Source organism: Ictalurus punctatus, chromosome 28 (genome assembly GCF_001660625.3).
Source record: "Ictalurus punctatus breed USDA103 chromosome 28, Coco_2.0, whole genome shotgun sequence".
Lineage (NCBI taxonomy): Eukaryota > Metazoa > Chordata > Actinopteri > Siluriformes > Ictaluridae > Ictalurus > Ictalurus punctatus.
The window spans coordinates 13,951,696-13,971,132 of record NC_030443.2 but is presented as its reverse complement, the minus strand read 5'-3'; the positions used below and the strand labels follow the sequence as shown (position 1 = coordinate 13,971,132).

The 19,437-nt window shown below is 36.7% G+C and overlaps 1 protein-coding gene across 2 annotated transcripts; it reads left to right on the top strand.

Annotated features, from left to right (window-relative positions):
- The first annotated feature begins 1,727 nt into the window (after window positions 1–1,727).
- On the top strand, window positions 1,728–17,772 carry trpv1 (transient receptor potential cation channel, subfamily V, member 1). Of its 2 annotated transcripts, none has more exons than XM_047151983.2 (16): window positions 1,728–1,889; window positions 5,682–5,888; window positions 7,426–7,577; window positions 7,691–7,843; window positions 8,619–8,756; window positions 9,154–9,443; window positions 10,858–11,043; window positions 11,271–11,438; window positions 11,575–11,697; window positions 11,782–11,852; window positions 13,262–13,427; window positions 13,577–13,643; window positions 13,730–14,076; window positions 14,653–14,768; window positions 15,593–15,693; window positions 15,824–17,772. In XM_047151983.2, exons 2-16 carry the CDS (start codon window positions 5,713–5,715, stop codon window positions 15,928–15,930), a joined length of 2,361 nt encoding a protein of 786 aa, XP_047007939.1. In that variant the 5' UTR covers window positions 1,728–1,889; window positions 5,682–5,712; the 3' UTR covers window positions 15,931–17,772. The 2 variants fall into 2 exon arrangements, with proteins under 2 accessions (XP_047007939.1, XP_017315455.1); XM_017459966.3 differs by having other exon boundaries at window positions 1,729–1,889; window positions 10,858–11,034.
- The last annotated feature ends 1,665 nt before the right edge of the window (window positions 17,773–19,437 follow it).

The following is a 19,437-nucleotide window of genomic DNA, read 5'->3' as shown; positions in this document are numbered from 1 at the left end:
ATTATAACAAGGTGACCACATACTTTTGGCCGTATACAGTAATGTCTTTATGATAATGAAACAATTAAAAATTATTAAATAATCATTATTAGATAAATAATAATAATTATTAAATACATATTAAACATATTAAATAGTTTAATATGATGAAGGCCTAAGAAATACCAATACAGCAGTCTAAACATGTACATTAGTAGTAAAACTCCTATAAGATGTCTAAAGTTCTCAAGAACACAAGTTTAAGGGTGACATTTTTTTTTTTTTTTAAATCTTCCACCAACTGAGCTGCAAGTGATCCTGGGTACTAATAGTAGGCCTGCCTCAGCAAAATAAGTGTGATCTAAACCACTCAGAGCTTTAAATGTCATAAGTAGGACTATGTAACCAGTGCACAACTTAACAAGCAGCTTGTTATAGCTTGTTGAAAAGCTTCCTGAAAAAAGCAGCAGAGCAGCCAGCCAGCAAAACATTATAGTAGTCTAATCTAAGTTATATAAACATGCACCAGATTCTCAGCATGATAATGCTCAGTTCTCAGAAATGATATAAGGGACTGCACGTGGAGTTCTACCATAGAATAGCCAGGAAGCTCTAGAGTGAAATAATTCGACAGACTAAGTACTCAGGATAAGCATTTCTGTTTCATCAGAATTTAGATAAAGAGTTAATTAATATTATGGTTTTTATGTCTTTAACTATGTTTTCTATTATGCATAGCTGTGGTGCTGTATCAGATCAAACCAATAAGTATAATTGGCTAATGTCAGTGGAGAAGTGAGTCAAAATAATGCATACAAATTACAACAAAAAGGAGCCTAAAACTGAACCCTTTTCTGTTTGATTTTGTTCTATGCTGTTTTAAACATAGAGAGGACCTTTGGTAACCCTAACATTAACCTAACAACTAGAATTTGATAATAACATAGGTTTGGGATTTTTAAAACACATTCCAAGTTCATGTAAAACAAAATGTTTTGCGTTACATCAAATTTCCCACGGGTTCCATTGAACTGTTTTCAGTTTTGCATAGACTGTTTCACTTGTGCAGTTTCTTTTCACCAAATCACATGAGAGTGTTGGGTCTGACATTTGTATGTGTGTGTGTGTGTGCCCTTGTTAATGTGCAGAAATGGGTAATGTCATGCTCTAAGAAAACCACATCTGCAAAACACCAGCTGAGTGTGTGCTACATATCATGCAACATTGTAACACACACACACAAAAAATATACCATTTCTGATCCTAAAATAGAACCTGTTTGATTGGTTAATGACTGAATGACATGACAACATTAAACATTGAATAAACATGTAAACCTGGACACATTTAGTCTTGCTCTTTTTAAATTTGTATCTCATTTTTAATTGAGCTAGTGATGATATTTGATAAGTGCATGTATCTGCTGTCATTATATAAAAAAAAAAACGGGCACCTAATCTTGTTTAATGAGGAAAAGGCCACTCTATTTAGATATATATTTTTATCAGCACAATGCAAAATTTACCATTTTAAATTCAGTAGCTCAACAGACAAGTTGCAGGCGTCTTATGTTGAACTGCAAAAATTAGGAAGGTCACCTAAGAGCAAATCAATCCTAAATGAGTCTGGGGGTCTCTTTGGGATTCTCTTACATCTGTGATTCACCTGAAAATCACACATGCTTGCTCTCTCCCACTCTCTCTCTCTCTCTCTCTCTCTCTCTCTCTGTGTGTGTGTGTGTCTCTCTCGCCGTTTCTCTCACATGCGAGTGATCACTTCCTCTTCTGCTTCATTTTTAGCAAGCCGAAAGGTTGAGTTCCAGAATAGAAGATGTTTCTAAGGTGTTAACACAGTTGGGGATCAAATTCAATTCAACTTCAGCACAGGTTGGATATTTTAGTGAGTGTTTGGTAAGTTCAAATTCCACATCTCACTACTCATCTAATTTTATGTATTTTTATTTAAATAAGCATTATCTGTGATTTTCTCTTTTATAATACAGATCTTTCATTGCCCTCCACATAAATACATCCCCAGCTTTAAATCGAAAGCCTTGAATTGTCCTATTTTAGCTAATGCTAATGGAATATGCAATTGATAAATAATTATGCACATGCCAGTGATATGTTGTTGCTATTTATATAGTTTTTTATACTCTTGTTTTTAAAAAAAAAAATTATTATTATTTTCTTAATTATCTGCAAAACAAACACGCCATTTGATTAACAAACAACTGCCACACCCCAGTGATAGAGAGATCTGCGATACATTTAGAGTCGATCAGTAATATGATATGAAAGATAAGTGCAGTAATGTGGTTAGCATGCCTGCACCCTGAGCCCATCTCTCAGCTCCCTGCTCTCATTTATGTCATTTGGTTTGTTTACTGGTTTTGATGCTTTTGCGCTTTGATTTGAAAGTTTTTCACTAGGAGATAATGCATCTAAATCTTGATATATGAAACAGTTATTGATTCTGGCTAATGCATAAGAGCATCATGTAACAGCAGCATTATGAAACATTAATAATTCATAACTCAGCTTGGCTTAGTAGTGCTCATAACAATCTGACCATTATCTGTTGTTTTCACATCTGCAAATGCAAGTGGCTGTTTTTACATGTTTGTCCATGGCAAATGTAGGAAGCAATCTGCCAGACACTTTTATTTAAAGCAAGAAACTGAATGCAATTATATAGCAAACATAGTATAATGCAATTATATATAATCCTATTACAGAACGGGGCAGTTCAGGGTTGTTCAAGTCCCCTACAGTGGGCTCACTGAATTATTTGCTGAATATAACAATAATGTAAATCATATGCTATGGCCTTAACGGTCACCATAACGCATCCCAATCAAACACCTCTCTACTGCCATCATGAAAACATCACAACTAAAAGGAATCCCTTATAGAAGAATAGTGTTCATGCCTTCAGTAGTAAGATATTTTATGTTGTTTTTTTCCCATTAATTTGTCATTAATTGGCGCCACTTTTATTTTGTTAATGTAAACTTATTAATATAATTCTTGAATTATCTGCATTTGCATTTCTGACAAGAGCATATGAGCTAGAACTCACAATATACAGCTACACTATGAGGCCAAAAGTTTGTGGACGCCTGACCATTACAATCATATGTGCTTGTTGAACATCCCATTACAGATATATTCCATTATTTGCTGTTATATTAAGCTCAACTCTTCTGGGAAGGCTTAGCTGTGGAGATTTGTGCTCATCCAGCCACAATAGCATTAGTGAGGTCAGGCACTGATGCTGAGTGAGGAGGCCTGGGGTGTAGTCAGCATTCCAATTCATTCCAAAGGTGTTCAGTTGGCTTGAGGGAGGGAGTTTGTGCAGGCCACTTGAGTTCTTCCAGACCAACCTTGGCAAGCCATGTCTTCAGGGATCTTGCTTTGTGCACAGGGGTCTTGTCATGTTGGAACAAGTTTTAGCCTCTTAGTTCCAGTGAAGGGAAATTGTAATGCTACAGGATACATAGTTATTCTAGACAATCATGTGCCTCTAATTTTGTGGCAACAGTTTGGAAAAAGCCTACATCATCATATCATGGGAACCATTGTTGTGGTAACAAAATACAAAGACGCTTACAATATTAGGGATCCACACAGTCCTAAAACCACCACTTAGACTTCTAATTTTTTCCCCATTTGCTTTCTGCTTTTCAATCTGTATCATAAAATTTGGCTTCCTCTTTATTTCTTGAACATATATTAAGTTATATCTACATTTACAGTTACAGTGGGGGAAATAAGTATTGAACGTGTCAACATTTTTTTCAGTGAATATATTTCCAATGAGGCTATTCATATGAAATTTTCACCAGACATCAGTATTAAGTCAAGAAATCTGGAAATATAAAGAATTCACAACATTAAAGTCCATAAATAAAGTTATGTGTAATAAATTGGAATGACACAGGAAAAAAAGTATTGAACAGGCTAACCGAATATTTAGTCATTAACATTGGGACTGAGTTTTTTTTTCTTATGTTTGAAATCATTGGGATATTACAGGATACACCTACATTTAATTTGTAACATTTTGGAATTAGGGGTGCAAACTTTTGAACGCAACCCTAAATCTAATCAGTACAGGTACACTAATATAATCAGAACAGTATACATACTCATATAAAGAATTAATAAGTTTAATTTATCTAGCACTTGGTATAATAAAGCTGAAGAAATGCTGTTCACAGCCCAATGAAACTAATCTACTCTGGTGAATCAGTAAAAACACTGGGGCTTTACTGAGTAGAACAGTACTAATAGAAAACTTCAAGAATTTAAGTTAAAAAACAAAACAAAAAACAGTCACCAAGGAAGCTTAAAATAACAAGTATGTTGCGACAATCTACACTGAGATTATATCACAATATAATAATAATTTTCTTTATAACAGCCAAGGCGTCATTTAAAGCAGAATACATGAAGACTGTTTCAATCGATACTATTTCAGATTAATATTGCTTTCAGATTAATATTGCCATGTGAAATCACTTACAATATTTATTACTGATAACCTTCAGAAATGGTACGTGATAATCATGATGACAACCAGCATTACTTAGGCTAGTACATGAGCCTAGCTAGCTAGGAGCTGACTAATTAGTTCATGAATTAGCATGAATGAAGGAGAATAGGTATCTTGCTAGCTAAGTCTGAAGGAGAAAGGTATTATTCTAGCTAAGCTACTAATTAAGCTTCTAACTCCCTGTGCTAAAACACATATATTTATACACATGTACAGTCTTTACTTTAGCACCAGTCCTCTCTGTTTTCCTTTTTGGGTTTTTTATTTTTATTTTTATTTTTTTTTTACTACTGCTTGTAGCCCATTCTATAGTCAGACTAAATCATGCTAACTAACAGGCATTTAGAAGTTAGCAAGATAGCACCCTACATAAATAGCCATGATCAGTTAAGCCTAACAGCATTTGCTAGGCATCAATAAATGAATACAATCTCTGGTTATACTGTATGTTTCAGATAACATAGCTAACATTTTACTTCATGATAGAAACATTTGAATTTCACATTTGTAAACCAGTTGCTGTTTCTCTGTATTAAAAGCTATATGTACTATTGGTAATACTTTTAGCTCTGGGTAATACACAAAGTCGCTCGGCCACTGAGAGTACATTGCATGAACACTTCAATATTATAACTTTCAAAAAGTCTCATAAGAAAGAACGGTATACGTTTGTACCCTTTAAAAAAGGTTCCTCAATGGTCATATAGATAGGTTTAGGGTTTTAGCTTTCTATCTTTCTAAAAAAGAACCTCTGCTGTAGGGTTTGAAATAGTAAAAATGTAGCATTTGGAAAGCTAAAATGTCTTTGGCAATGTTATTCAACAAACATATGACCTCAGTTTCAGTTTCTTCTTTTTTTTTTGTTCCTTTGCTTCCTGCCTCACAGTTTATATCTTTAGTATAGGGAAAAGCTTCTTCTTTCACTCTAAAATGTATTATATTTAGGCAAATTACACTGCCCAACAAGAAGCAAACATCTTATACAATAATATATTCAGAATCAGTAAATCAGTAATCTGGCCTAGAAATGAGAATGGAAATGAATATGACTTAGAATTTATTGTTTGACTCAATAACATTTCTAATATTTGTATTTTTTTTTATCAACTCATGTGATGAACCTAAATTTTCCCTTCTTTACTCAGAATTGTGACACTAAAGACAACAAGGAAAAGTATGGAACCCTTTTCTTTGGACACAGATGACAGGTCGGATGAGGAGAGGACTAAGACCAAAGCAAATAAAAAGGATCGTCAAGCGTATGGAAAGGCCAAAGCACCAATGGATACTGAACTTGCAGAGGATCATGGTGATTTTGCTTGCCAAGTCCGAATCAACCTGAACTTTTCTGAGTGAGTCGAAGTCATGTGTCCATTATGTGCCTACAGCATGTGTGGTTAAAGTAGTAATAAGGTATTCATTCCATCACTTGAATACCAAGAGTAACATGGTTTGTATGCTGGATTGCCAAGTGGGCCGACCTAAAAGAGGCATTAGTGTCTCTCACTGACTGACTAATAGACTGACAGGTGATAATGTACATTTAAGATGTGGTCCAGCAACCACCAATAAACTTAAAGGAGGAACAGATGAAGGAAACTCATGTTATTTTCACAACTAGTATTCTAACAAATCACACCTTTTGTGCTACAATTATTTGTACCACCTGTGGTAGGATTGGATAGTAGTTCTTCTTTACCAGCAGTTAATTATACAATTGAACAGCCAGACTCAAGGGATGTCCAATAAGAGGGAAGTGAAAGAGATTTGCCAAAATATGGGTGGGGAAAAATGTGGCTGGTGCATTGCAAACTGTACAGTTGTGCTCATAAATTTACATACTCCTTGCAGAATCTGCAAAATGTTAATAATAAGAAAAATAATAAGAGGGATCATAAAAATTGCATTTTGTTTTGTATTTAGTACTGTCCTGAATAAGCTATTTCACATAACAGATGTTTACATATAGTCCACAAGTCCTAAGTGTGAAAAGAAGGCTCTCAACACCATATAGCCACCGATAGGGGTCAAATATGCAGAAAATGCTCAAAAGCAAAGAATGTGCAGGACCTGGAGGATTTTTCTGAAGAACAGTAGGTAATTTAACCACTCACGACGAACAAGAAACTCATGAACAACTATCACAAAACATACAAACAGTCGTTGATCATCCAGGTAACAACACACAGTATTAAGAATCAAGCGTATGTAAACTTTTGAGCTGGTTCATTTGTATAAATTCAGTTAGTATTGTGTCTTGTGGACTATATGTAAAGATCTGTTATGTGAAATAGCTTATTCAGGGCAGGACTAAATAAATAACTAAATGCAATTTTTATGATCCCTCTTATTTTTTTTATTATTTAGATTTTGCAGATTCTGCAATGGGTATATAAATTTATGAGCACAACTGTAACTGTCTATCTACAGTGATATGAATGACGTGTTGAGTTAAGTATCCAATCCAAGTCTTAACCAATCATAATGCAGAAGGCAGAATTTGTCAGAATATAGGTGGGAAGCCACATTTGCATTTGTTTCTAAGTACATTTGGGTGGAAAACACCATTCCATTTAAATGCAAAGATACTGGTATTGTAGAGTTGGCTTCCTGATCTATACATTGATGTATAGAACAATTCATTAATTGCACATGCTTAAACAACATCACAGGTTAGGAAACTATTGTATTCATGTTTAGAACTTGAAGGTTTATGGGCTTTGTAGGTATATAGGTTCCTTTCCAATTGTTCATGTTACTAATAACTGAAATGAAAATAATAATTACTGTATATTTTCCAAAAAATGTATATTTAGATAATCAGATGTGGGTCAACAACACATCCATAACTAAGTGAACATAAAGGCTTCATGTTTGTTCTTTCTGCAGTGAAATACAAGGGATAAAAGCCGAACCAGATCAGCACGAGAGGTTTGACATTAAGAGGCTTTTTGATGCCGTGTCCAAGGGTGACGTCAATAGGCTGGTGAGCCTGGAGGAGTATCTGATTAAAACAAATAAGAAGCTGACAAACAATGAATGTAAGAACTATGTGTCAAACTAGACATATATGTATAGATAAAACAGTGCACTTACTTATAGTTGAGGATTATAGTAACAATAGGATTATTGTCCCATGTCCCATGTCCCTTAGATCGGCCCAATGGGAAGACAGCCCTGATGAAGGCTCTGCTAAACCTGAAAAATGGAGATAACAAAGCAGTGGAACACTTGCTGGGTATCGCAGAGAGAATGGGACATCTGGATAAGCTAGTGAACGCAGCATATACAGATCCCTACTATGAAGGTATGAAAATTTGAAATTATTCTGTTAATGACAGTAACATACATTACTAAATTTGCATTTCTACCTCCTCTATAGGTACACCATTATTATGCAATATGTTGCTCACTCACCTGTGCTGAGAAAGGTCCACCACCTAAATAATATCTAGTCCAGTGGGGGTTTCTTTCCATTCAATCACAAGAATTGAGATTTGGTCACAAATGTCTCCAATTCATGCCAAAAATGTTTGGTGAGGTCAGGTTCTTCCACTCTGCATTAACAAATGAACCCATCATACTGTAAAAAGAAAGTCCATGTTGTGAGGCCATCCCCAATCTACCGCAAAGCTGTATGCTGCTATGACATCACTAGAACATCGTTTGAACCAACCAAAAAACATCTCTAGACCATTATTTCTCCCCCAGCACAGTTTTGCATTTGACATTACACTCACCAAAATTCAGACTTCCATCAGAATGCCTGTCCATGACTTCACAGTCCAGCTTAACCACAGCTAGTGTTGTTCTGATCTGAGAGAGTAATGCCACCATCCCCATCGAGACAGCAAGATACAATATGCTCTTTTGGTCACCTGACCACAACAGATTTGGCATCATCAGGATTCAAACTTACAATCTCCCAATGCTAAGGTCATTGCTTTTCTGCTCTGCCACTCAAGAGCTTCACATCTTAACACATATCGGAAGAAGAAAATGCTAGCTGTAACTTCCACAGGTAGGTAGCTGTTGTGCGATAGTTACATACGTACAGTGTTGTTTTTGTGTGATTTGTGAAGGACAGACAGCTCTTCATATAGCCATTGAGAGGAGGAACAAGCGTTATGTTGAGCTGCTCATTCAGAAAGGGGCTAATGTCCATGCAAAGGCTTGTGGGACATTCTTCCAACCACTTGATGAAGCATGTTTTTACTTTGGTAAGTGACGGTGAGGTAAAAAAAAAAATCCGTTGTGTTATAGGAATGTTTACTATAATAGCATAGAATGTTTACTATAAGAAATTATAGTAGTTATAGAGATTATTCTAATATTTTGTGATACTGGATATTTGATTTCTGTGAGCTATAAGCCATCATAATCAAGATTAAAACAAAAAACTGCTTGAAAATATTTCACTTTATGTGTAATGAATCTAGAATATATGAAAGTTCCACTTTTTGAATTAAATTACAGAAAAAAAACATTTCCTTGATATTCAAATTTTTTTTAATGCACCTGTATATATAAAACCATGTTTTCTTTGTAGCTTAATCAATAATATACATTTCACATGTTCATTAATAAATAAATAAATAAACTAAATCTTTTCCACAGGGGAGCTTCCTCTTTCTCTGGCAGCGTGTACTAATCAGAAAGACATAGTGGACCTTCTGATGGATAAAGCAGACGTGAGGTGTACGGACACTCTGGGCAACACGGTTCTTCATGCGCTTATGATGGTGGCTGATAACAGCCCTGAAAATACAGACTTCGTCATTTCCATGTACGACTACATTCTTACCAAAGACGCCGCTAAGAATCCCAAAGAAAAGAAGCTGGAGGACATTGAGAACAATCAGGGACTTACTTCCATCAAGCTGGCTGCGAAGCTAGGAAGGATTGGGGTAAGAGTGTATCAGTACATGAAAGGTACTATAAATGCTAAATAATGAGTGACCTGATCAAGCTTCCCGGCTTAAAAAAATGGGGTACAACTCACAATGAATGTGGAGTTTATGCAGTTTATTCAGAGATTATCAAAGCCTTCCTGGTATCCACATTTTTGGCTGTGTTAGAAGCTGGAAAAGAGCATGTGGTCAGGATAGGGGGAATCTAGGACTGGCTTGAGGAACACTGATTTGTTTTAGTAAAGTCTTGAACAATTCCGTATTTATATTGGTGGTTCCTGATTTCAAATGGCTTATTCATTCTATTCAGTCTTGTGATGTTTTCCCCCTACAATTTCATCAGAAAAAGAACTGGAAAATATTGTCTACTACAGCAGTGTAGGAATTACACATGACTGTTCTTCAGACATTCTTCCTCTTTTTAAGATTCGTACCCTAAGGCAGCAGTTACGCATATGTGTAATCATTCATGCATTAAACGATCATTCAAACTCATTCATGCATTAAACGATAAAAGCTTCACTCCAACCTCTCCCACAGTGTTATCACATGTAAAGGTATCTGTGCCTTAACAATTAACTTCAATAGACGTTGTCATAAAGTAGTTTCATTTAAAAATGTTAAATCCCTAATGAAGAAGCCAGAGACAAAAGTGATAAGGAAAATCTCCTCTTCTGGGTGATACTGGATAGTGTGATGATAGATCATTACAATATACAGCTGTAGAAGAGTAAAGGTGAGCAGTAGGGTATAAAGTGTGTTGAAAGGATGTTCAGTATGAGTATGCTGTGAAATATTGGGAATAGGCATCATGGAGCATAGGACAATCTTTATGATTACAGCAGCGGTTCTCAGGTATAAATCTACAATATCCATGTGAGATTATCCACTGAAGTAAGAGTGAGACTTGGCTATATGAACTCACCAAAACTGGACAGTTGAAGATTAGGAAAATGTTGCCTGATCTTTTTCAAGTTTCAGTGAGCCCGTGCCCACTGTAGCCTGAGATTCATATTCTTGGTTGACAGGAGTGGAACCAGATGTGGTCTTCTGCTGTTGTAGCCCATCTGCCTCAAAATTTGGCATGTTGTGTGCTCTGAGATGCTTTTTTGCTCACCACAGTTGTAAAGAGGGGTTGAGTTACCGTAGCCTTCCCTACGTAGCTCAAGCAAGTCTGGTCATTCTCCTCTGACATCTCTCATCAACAAGGTGTTTCCCTAGTAGAACTGCTGCTCACTAGATGTTTTTTGGCTTGTTTTCACATGTTTCTGTGTAATTTCTAGTGACTGTTGTGTGTGAAAATCTCAGGAAATCAGCAGTTTCTGAAAATTATTAAACCAGTCTATCTGGCACCAATAACCATGCCATGGTCAAACATACTACATGTTTTTTTTTTTCTTTTTTCCTCCAGTTGTTTGAACACATTCTGCATCGCGAGTTCCAGCAAGAAGAGTGCAGACATCTGTCCCGAAAGTTCACAGAGTGGGCGTATGGCCCGGTGTACGCTTCACTATATGACCTGGACTCTGTGGACTCCTACGAGCCAAACTCTGTCCTGGAGATAGTTGTTTATGGCACAGAAATACCTGTTAGAGAAGTATACTCTGCAGTAATAAGCCTTAATATGCAGATACACTTAAATTTGGTGTAATGCACACTATGAACTTACTGTACATATTCATTTTTTATGCATTCGGCTGATAATTGTTTTGTAAATAATGCAGTCTTTATATTCAAGCCAATTACAATTAGACTAAGAAGCATTCTGTACAAACATCCAGGTATCCTGAACAGAGTTGGTAATGCTTTGGTCTCTTGTTTCAGAATCGTCTCGAGATGCTCCAAACTGAGCCACTTAATAAACTGCTGGAAGACAAATGGAACAGATACGCCCACCGGATATTCCTCTTCAAGTTTATTGTTTATATCATATACCTCATCATCTTCACAACTGTGTCTTATTACCGTGAAGAAGGAACGGATGAAAAACGAGTGAGTCGAGGCCACAGCTAGTCAGATCGATTTGGACAAATAATGAATCATTTTTTAAAACTCCTATACACGACAAATATCACCTTAACATAAATGTCTTATCATTAACTGATCTACATTTAATTTGTCAATCTAGCCCCCATTTCCAATTAGGATTTATACTCCGAAAAACGTTGAGAGAAAGATTCCAGATGGCTACTTACTGTTTGCCGGACAGGTCATCATGGCTATCGGATCACTCTACTTCTTCATCAGTGTGGTGTGTATCATTTACTTGTGTCAAAAAAATATAAACATTAATTAGTCTAACATTAGTCTAACGATGCCTTATGATTTCTTGTAGCTGATGAATATAAAGAGAAAGCGGCCAAGTCTGAAAACACTGCTGGTAGACGGGTATTCTGAGCTGCTTTTGTGAGTGCTCGAACTTTTAAAAAAATATATTTACACACAGTATATAGGATACATTTTGACTGTAACAAACAGTGAAATTGTAGATCGCAAATACGTTCCTAGTGACACAGGACATCTTAAAGTATATACTAACTTAGATTAATATATATATATATATATATATATATATATATATATATATATATATATATATATATATATATTTAACCAATACCTGTCCCCAAACATGGAAATAAATACAGTGGACATAAAAAGTCTGCACACCCCTGTTAAAACTGCAGGTATTTGTGATGTAAAAAAAGAAAGAAAAACTTTTAATGTGATATATCAACCAACTAAATTTAGGAGAAAAAAAAACAAATGGAAATGTATAATATAAACGTATAATATAATAATACCTGCTTGCACAAGATCTGTGGTTTGACTGGGTCGTTCCAAAACATCGATCTTCTTCATCTGAAGCCATTAATTTGTTGACTTGGATTTGTGCTTTGGGTTGTTATCCTGCTGGAAGGTCAGAAGATTCCTCCTATCTTGACTAGAGCCTCAGTGCCAGCTGAAATGAAGTAGCCCCATAGCACCACGCTGCCACCACCACGCTTCACTGTGGGTATAGTGTTCTTTGGGTGATAAGTTGTCTATTTTTTGTGCCAAAAATATTTTTTAGAATTATGCCCAACAATCCTGCCTTGTCTCATCAGACAATAACACATTTTGCCACATGGTTTGGGGGTGACATTTTATTTTGTGAGAAAGGGTTTTTGTCTAATATGGAAGAATATAAGAGCTTGTTGTCACATGTAGAGAGTAATCAGCATTTGCCAGATATTCCTGCAACTCCTTAAATGTTTCCATATGTCTCTTGACATCAAGTACGTTTGAGGGATGTCATGTTCTTGGTAATGCCACTGTGGTGCCCCATTTTCTCCACTGGTTGATGATGGTCTTTATGGTGTTCCATGGTACATTTAATGTTTTGAAAATTCTTTTGTAACCCTCTCCTGATCGATACCTGTCGACAGTGAGTGTACATGCTTTGTAGCTCTTTGTGGACCATGGCTTCAGCAGCCAGATGAAACCAGGAAGATGCCAAGAAAATTGTACAGAAACAGTTGATCTTTATTTGGGAATAATCAGAATTTCTTCATTGAGGACAGCTGTATGATAATTCTTGCCCCATTAGAAAAGGGTGTGCACACTAATTCAGCCAGGGTATTGTACGTTTCATTATTTTTTCATAAATCGTTTCTATTTTAGTTCTGTTTGAATTTTGTTGGATTCTACATCAAGTACTAACATGATTTATCTTGGCTTAATCACAAAAAATCTGCAATTTTACCAGGGGGGTGTAAACATTTTCTATCCACTGTACATGCCACATATTATTTTCATGTCTTCTGGTACTGTAGTTTATTGCAGGCTGTATTCTTTATCATCTGTGCGGGGCTGTATTGCGGCGGGATGGACGAGTATCTTGCCTTCCTGGTGCTCAGTGTGGCTCTGTGCTGGGTTAATGTGCTCTACTTTTCTAGAGGAACCCGACACATGGGCATCTACAGCGTTATGATTCAGAAGGTAACTGATTTTCTTTTCTTTTCGCTAAAACGAACACTTCCTGAGTAACACGTTTGACGGTCGTACACTGTGGCTCTGTCCCCATCTTAAACTATTGAGGATCTCAGGTTAAGAATACATATTCTGACTCCTTTCAATCTGTTTACTAGATGATTCTTAGCGACATCTTGCGCTTCCTCTTCGTATACGTGGTCTTTCTCTTTGGATTTTCAGCAGGTACCATTTACTCAATTGTCATTCTCTGCTCCACAAATGGTCATCCCAGTCACTAAAATGTTTCTTTTCTGTTGCTCTCCAAACAGCTATCGTGACTCTACTCAAAGATGACCGTGAAGAGTTTAATGCAACAGCCCGGAATAACCGCACGCAGGGGCGGTCTTTTTTTATAGACGATCCGAACCCAGCTGAAGGCTGCAACAAACCCACCTTTAAAACCATCGCCTTCACCACTCTGGAGCTGTTTAAGTTCACTATAGGCATGGGCGACCTGGAGTTCACGGAGAAGTACGAGTATAAACACGTATTTTATGTGCTACTTATAACCTACATTGTGCTCACGTACATTCTGCTGCTGAACATGCTGATTGCTCTGATGAGCAAGACTGTGGAGAAGATGTCCAAGGAAAGCACCGGTATCTGGAAACTACAGGTATACATACAGCATCCAGCGGAATTATTGGCACCCTCATGAAATGAAATAAGAAGTTCAAATTATTTTATGAAAATGGATAATATGATATTTTAAGCTGCTTGTTGGATTTTTTTTTTTTTTTTTTGATCATAGAATTTTTATTGAACTTGTTGGATTTTTTTTTTTATATCCACTGTGGGGATCAACAACCCTATGTCTCTTTTTGCTTATGTGCATGTTCATATTTATATCTGAAGAAACCTGGAGCCTGAGAGCAATTTGATAACAGATTTTTTCAAGAATGATAAATTGTTCGCCTTAAAAAATCTCTCATGATTGCGTGTAATGTTTACTTTATAAAAATCTATTGTATGAACCGTGCCAAGCTTGACAGACATTACCTCAGGTAGAACGGGTAGGGGTGAATCGTTTATCGGCTCTGTAGTTAACTAAAATATGTGAATGTGGTCCCATTATTAGACCAAAATTTGCAACTTATAATAGGGTATTTGTGTAACTTGTCAGTCCTTGGTAATGATGTCACATATTTTATGCCAGTGAACAGTGTAACAGTAAATGTTTGTGTTTTCCCAGCGTGCCATCACCATATTGGATCTGGAGAGATACGCATTCTGTCTGAAGAACAAGTTGCGCTCAGGAGTAAGGAGGAACCTGGGCAAAAGTCAGGACGACTGGCGCTGGTGTCTCAGGTTAACGGAAATTTTTTTGTAGCTATAAATGTATAGATAGTTTGACAGGAAATGAAAGTGTGGCATGGTGTGGTATGTCTGGAACAATTTAGAGGATGGGTTATCAGTTCAATGTAATGTTACCTGAAGTAATAGAATTAAATGTAAAGAAAGTACAGAATATTAGTCTCATTTGTTCCTAATGCATTAAAAAATACTCTAAAGTAGAATTTAAAGAACTGGATCTCATGGGAAAAATTTTATATGTGTTAAATGAAACAAAAGTGATGTGGTCGGATTTTGTTCAACATCATACCAGTAAGGTTGAATGAAATACCAATATTTAATGTTAATATATATCCTTAAATCCTAACACTCTGAAAACAGTAACCGATTTCAAACAAATGGAGACGTGTAAATCCGTATACATTTACCTACAAAACCATATTAAAATAAATCCTGACTTCTAATTTAATCTAAAATGGTACTGTTGAACTCAACGATGGTTTTGATTAGCAACTTCCACTTTTCATTCATTTACATTTCAGTTCACCTTCATTTGTACAGCACTTCTAACAATACACATGATCATAAAGCCGCTTTTACAGAAATCCAGATATTGATTTTAGACCCCAGAGGCGACGGTGGCAAGGAAATATTTTTTTGTGTACAAGTGTGTAGAAGGATGGCACTTGGAGCAGTCCCCTGATCGCTTTGATTTTACAATCTAATCAACACTCTAAACATAACACACTCTAAACATAATAATTACTGGTAAATTGATTATCACCAACCAATTGCTTTTAGATGGTGGGCAGTAATTGGTGCATTTGTGCATTTTGCAGAGTGGAAGAAGTCAACTGGAAAAAATGGAACCGCAACCTGGGCATCATCAGCGAGGATCCTGGAGAATGCAACACAGTGATGAAGACTGGATCTCAAAGAGGTAATCATCATTGAAAAAATTCTATGGTTCAAAATAAATGCGTATTAGTATGTTGACAAATTTAATGCTTAGCCCTTAAGGTGTAAGAAATGTATGCTTTGATACATATGATGTGCATCACTCTCTCCAGAGCCCAGCCGGCGTGGGTTCCTACGTGAAATCAGCCGACGGAGGCCCAACACTCGTATGGACCCGTCACGGCAGGAGACAGAACCCCTGGCATCTAGTCCAGTGTAACAGAACTAGGAACTATGAAAATGTATTTGAACACTGATCCAAGCTACATTTTGTCTGATGCACATTTCAATTGCTTAGGCAATCATGGAAGCTTTGGAGGACTTTTATTTTTTTCTGAGAGCACTTAGAGCAGGGGTGTCCAATCTTATCCGGAAAGGGCCGGCGTGGGTGCAGGTTTTCATTCCAACCAAGCAGCAGCCACGCCTGATTCCACCTGTTTAATCAGTTGATCTTGGCTTTCAGTAGACTCAGGTGTGGCTTCTGCTGGGATGGAATGAAAATCTGCACCCACACCGGCCCTTTCCCGATAAGACTGGACACCCTGGACTTAGAATATATATACATACATATAAGTACATATATAATTGCACATGGCACGATCTAGTGCAAATAACTCTTTATTAATACATTTCTGACACAAGGTTTTTTTAATATTCAGCCACGAGTGAAAATAGCCTATAGAGGTCAGCAACTAGCAGCTCACAGACCAAATCCAGTCTATAGACTGTAAGGCCAACCAGTGAAACAGGAGATCTTTCCCTTTCATAATCGACATTCATTTATTTAAATTCAAATCATCACATCAAACGAATTCCGACACTGAATATTTCATTGAGTATCGAGGTGTTTTTTTTCTTTCTTCAAAATATAACAATATAAAAAAAGATAATAAAAAAGAGAAATATTTGCACTCTAATCCAACAGCTTTGGTTATAATGAGGCAGTCAAAAATGGAGGAAGAAATATTAGCATTATATTTATCGAGTATATTATATATCGAATATAGTAAGCTGCGAGGTAGTGCATAGAACAATTCTTCTTTGTGTATGTATACAATTTTCAAGTTGGTTAATTATATAGCTAGCTCTGTTGCTAGTAACCAAACATAGGACAGCTAACAAGTGTACATTAGTAAGTAAAAGTACATAAGTAATAAGATGGCTGTAACTTACATCTATACGAACGCTAATTCCCAATGTATACAACGTTTTAACATTTTTTATCAAGGATTTGATTGAAAAATCTCAAAATGAAATGCAAATGCACTGATAGTACATTGGTGATTGTAGAATTGGTAACAAGTACATTTTAAGAGCCTCTCAGGCTTATATCAAAATAACATGGCACCTCCTGGCCATTAATTTGAATGCTCAGGCTTGTTAAAGTGTGGAAAGTGTTACTGCAGCAGTTTTGCCACATCCTTTTAAGCAACATAGGAGCAGAAAACTTTTGAAAATCTGAATTAGTGTTGAACACATGACAGATAAGTGCTACTGCATGAAATATAAGAGCCGTTCAGGTTACCGTGTGCAAATACAGGCCATGCAATATGGGTTTATTAGTGGAAGGTAGTCAGTGTGAATGGTTGGTCATGTTTCAAATTGCATATTCATAGAATATGAAATAACTGCTGAGAGGAAAATTGGAGCCACTTCTTTAGTCTAAAGTTTTTGCTGACTTAAAGGTAGGTCACTTTCATTTTAAATGCACCTTAAAATCAATACATCAGTGTTGATATTGTCTTCAACTGTGTTTTTGAGGATTAGTATGCTATTTAAATAGAACTTACTTGGTAAAAAAAAAAAAGAAAGAAAGAAAGAAAGAAAGAAAGAAAGAAAGAAAGAAAGAAAGAAAAGAAAAAAGAAAGAAAAGAAAAGAACATATGTAATGACAACATTTCTTTGTAAAAAGTAAATGTTATTCTTAGCCACAATGTAAATATTATAACCTACTCAATGATCCATATGGAAATTACACACTGACAACATTTTGGATATGAATACTGTGTTTTTACAACATGTCATTTGTACAGTTGCAATAAAGATCAATATAAAGAATGGCCTCATTGTGTACGGTGAAGTTAATGGAAGACTTACTTGGTCATGCTGCCCTCTTGTGGTATGGCGGAGCTGCTGCTTGCAATTCACTGTAAACAGCGAGATGAAGAGACAACGTAATGGGTGCTTTTAAAGATATTTGCGGTGACGTGCGGTGAAGTTCGTATCTGGGGAGGCACTGACTCTTTCAAAGTCAGATGTACAAATATATGAATTCAACAGAGTAGCATAAATTCACCATTCAACTGGTTGCTTGCAGATTGACTACTGGTTATGTTTCATATCCCATATCAGCATTCTTTACACACACATAGGTAAGGTAAATATTTAGCCAAAGAAGAACCTTAAATTTATAGCGGCTCCGAGAGAGAACATTTGCGCTGCACCCTCCGTGTGTTCTTAATTTGCCATCACAATTCCACAATTCATACTCATTCAATACAATTGAAAGTGTAAATACAGTCCACAACAAAAAGAAAATGTAGTTTTATTCTTTAAAATAACTTAATTTTTTTCTTTGTACTCTTAATTTTTTGTCTTTGTACTCCTCACCTGGTTGCTGCCACACACGCTTGACACCATCTGATTTGCTGTTTGCGGGCTTTCTTGTGCCTCAACTTTAGAAGAGGCTTCCTTCTGGGACGACAGCCATGCAGAACAACTTGATGCAGTGTGTGGCGTATGGTCTGAGCACTGACAGGCTGACCCCCCCACCCCTTCAACCTCTGCAGCAATGCTGGCAGCACTCATACGTCTATTTCCCAAACACAACCTCTGGATATGACGCTGAGCACGTGCACTCAACTTCTTTGGTCGACCATGGCGAGGCTTGTTCTGAGTGGAACCTGTCCTGTTAAACCACTGTATGGTCTTGGACACCGTGCTGCAGCTCAGTGTCAGGGTCTTGGCAATCTTCTTATAGCCTAGGTCGTCTTTATATAGAGCAACAATTCTTTTTTTCAGATCCTCAGAGAGTTCTTTGCCATGAGGTGCCATGTTGACCTTCCAGTGACCAGTATGAGGGAGTGTGAGAGCGATGACACCAAATTTAACACACCTGCTCCCCATTCACACCTGAGACCTTGTGACACCAACAAGTCACATGACACCAGGGAGGGAAAATGGCTAATTGGGCCAAATTTGGACATTTTTACTTAGCGGAGTATTCACTTTTGTTGCCAGTGGTTTAGACATGAATGGCTGTGTGTTGAGTTATTTTGAGGGGACAGCAAATTTACACTGTTACACAAGCTGTACACTCACTACTTTACATTGTAGCAAAGTGTCATTTCTTCAGTGTTGCCACATGAAAAGTTATAATCAAATATTTACAAAAATGTGAGGGGTGTACTAACTTTTTTTTTTTTTTTTTTTTTACCAATATCTGTCCCCAAACACGGAAATAACTAGAGTGGACATAAAAAGTCTGTGTGACGTCTGCAAATGTATTGTCACAATTGTTAAGTTGTTTTGTGTATTGGCCTGTATAAAAGGAACAAATTGAATGTATATTTGAGGGTGCAATTGCTTGATTATGCCACTCATTTATGTGAGCGCTAGTAGGGCTGCGCGATGCTTCCGCTTCTCAGACAGAGAACAGCTTGCTGAACGATCACAATTAATATCTCCTGTGTCTGATTTTCCTGTCCAAAACAGGTTAGTAGTGTGT

Bases quoted from the DNA above. Each gene is read 5' to 3' on its own strand.
- trpv1 (XM_047151983.2), top strand. From the start codon at position 5,713: ATGGAACCCTTTTCTTTGGACACAGATGACAGGTCGGATGAGGAGAGG. The intron at 8,757-9,153 runs GTAAGTGACGGT...TCTTTTCCACAG, and splicing joins TGAAGCATGTTTTTACTTTG to GGGAGCTTCCTCTTTCTCTG. The intron at 13,644-13,729 runs GTACCATTTACT...CTCTCCAAACAG, and splicing joins TCTCTTTGGATTTTCAGCAG to CTATCGTGACTCTACTCAAA.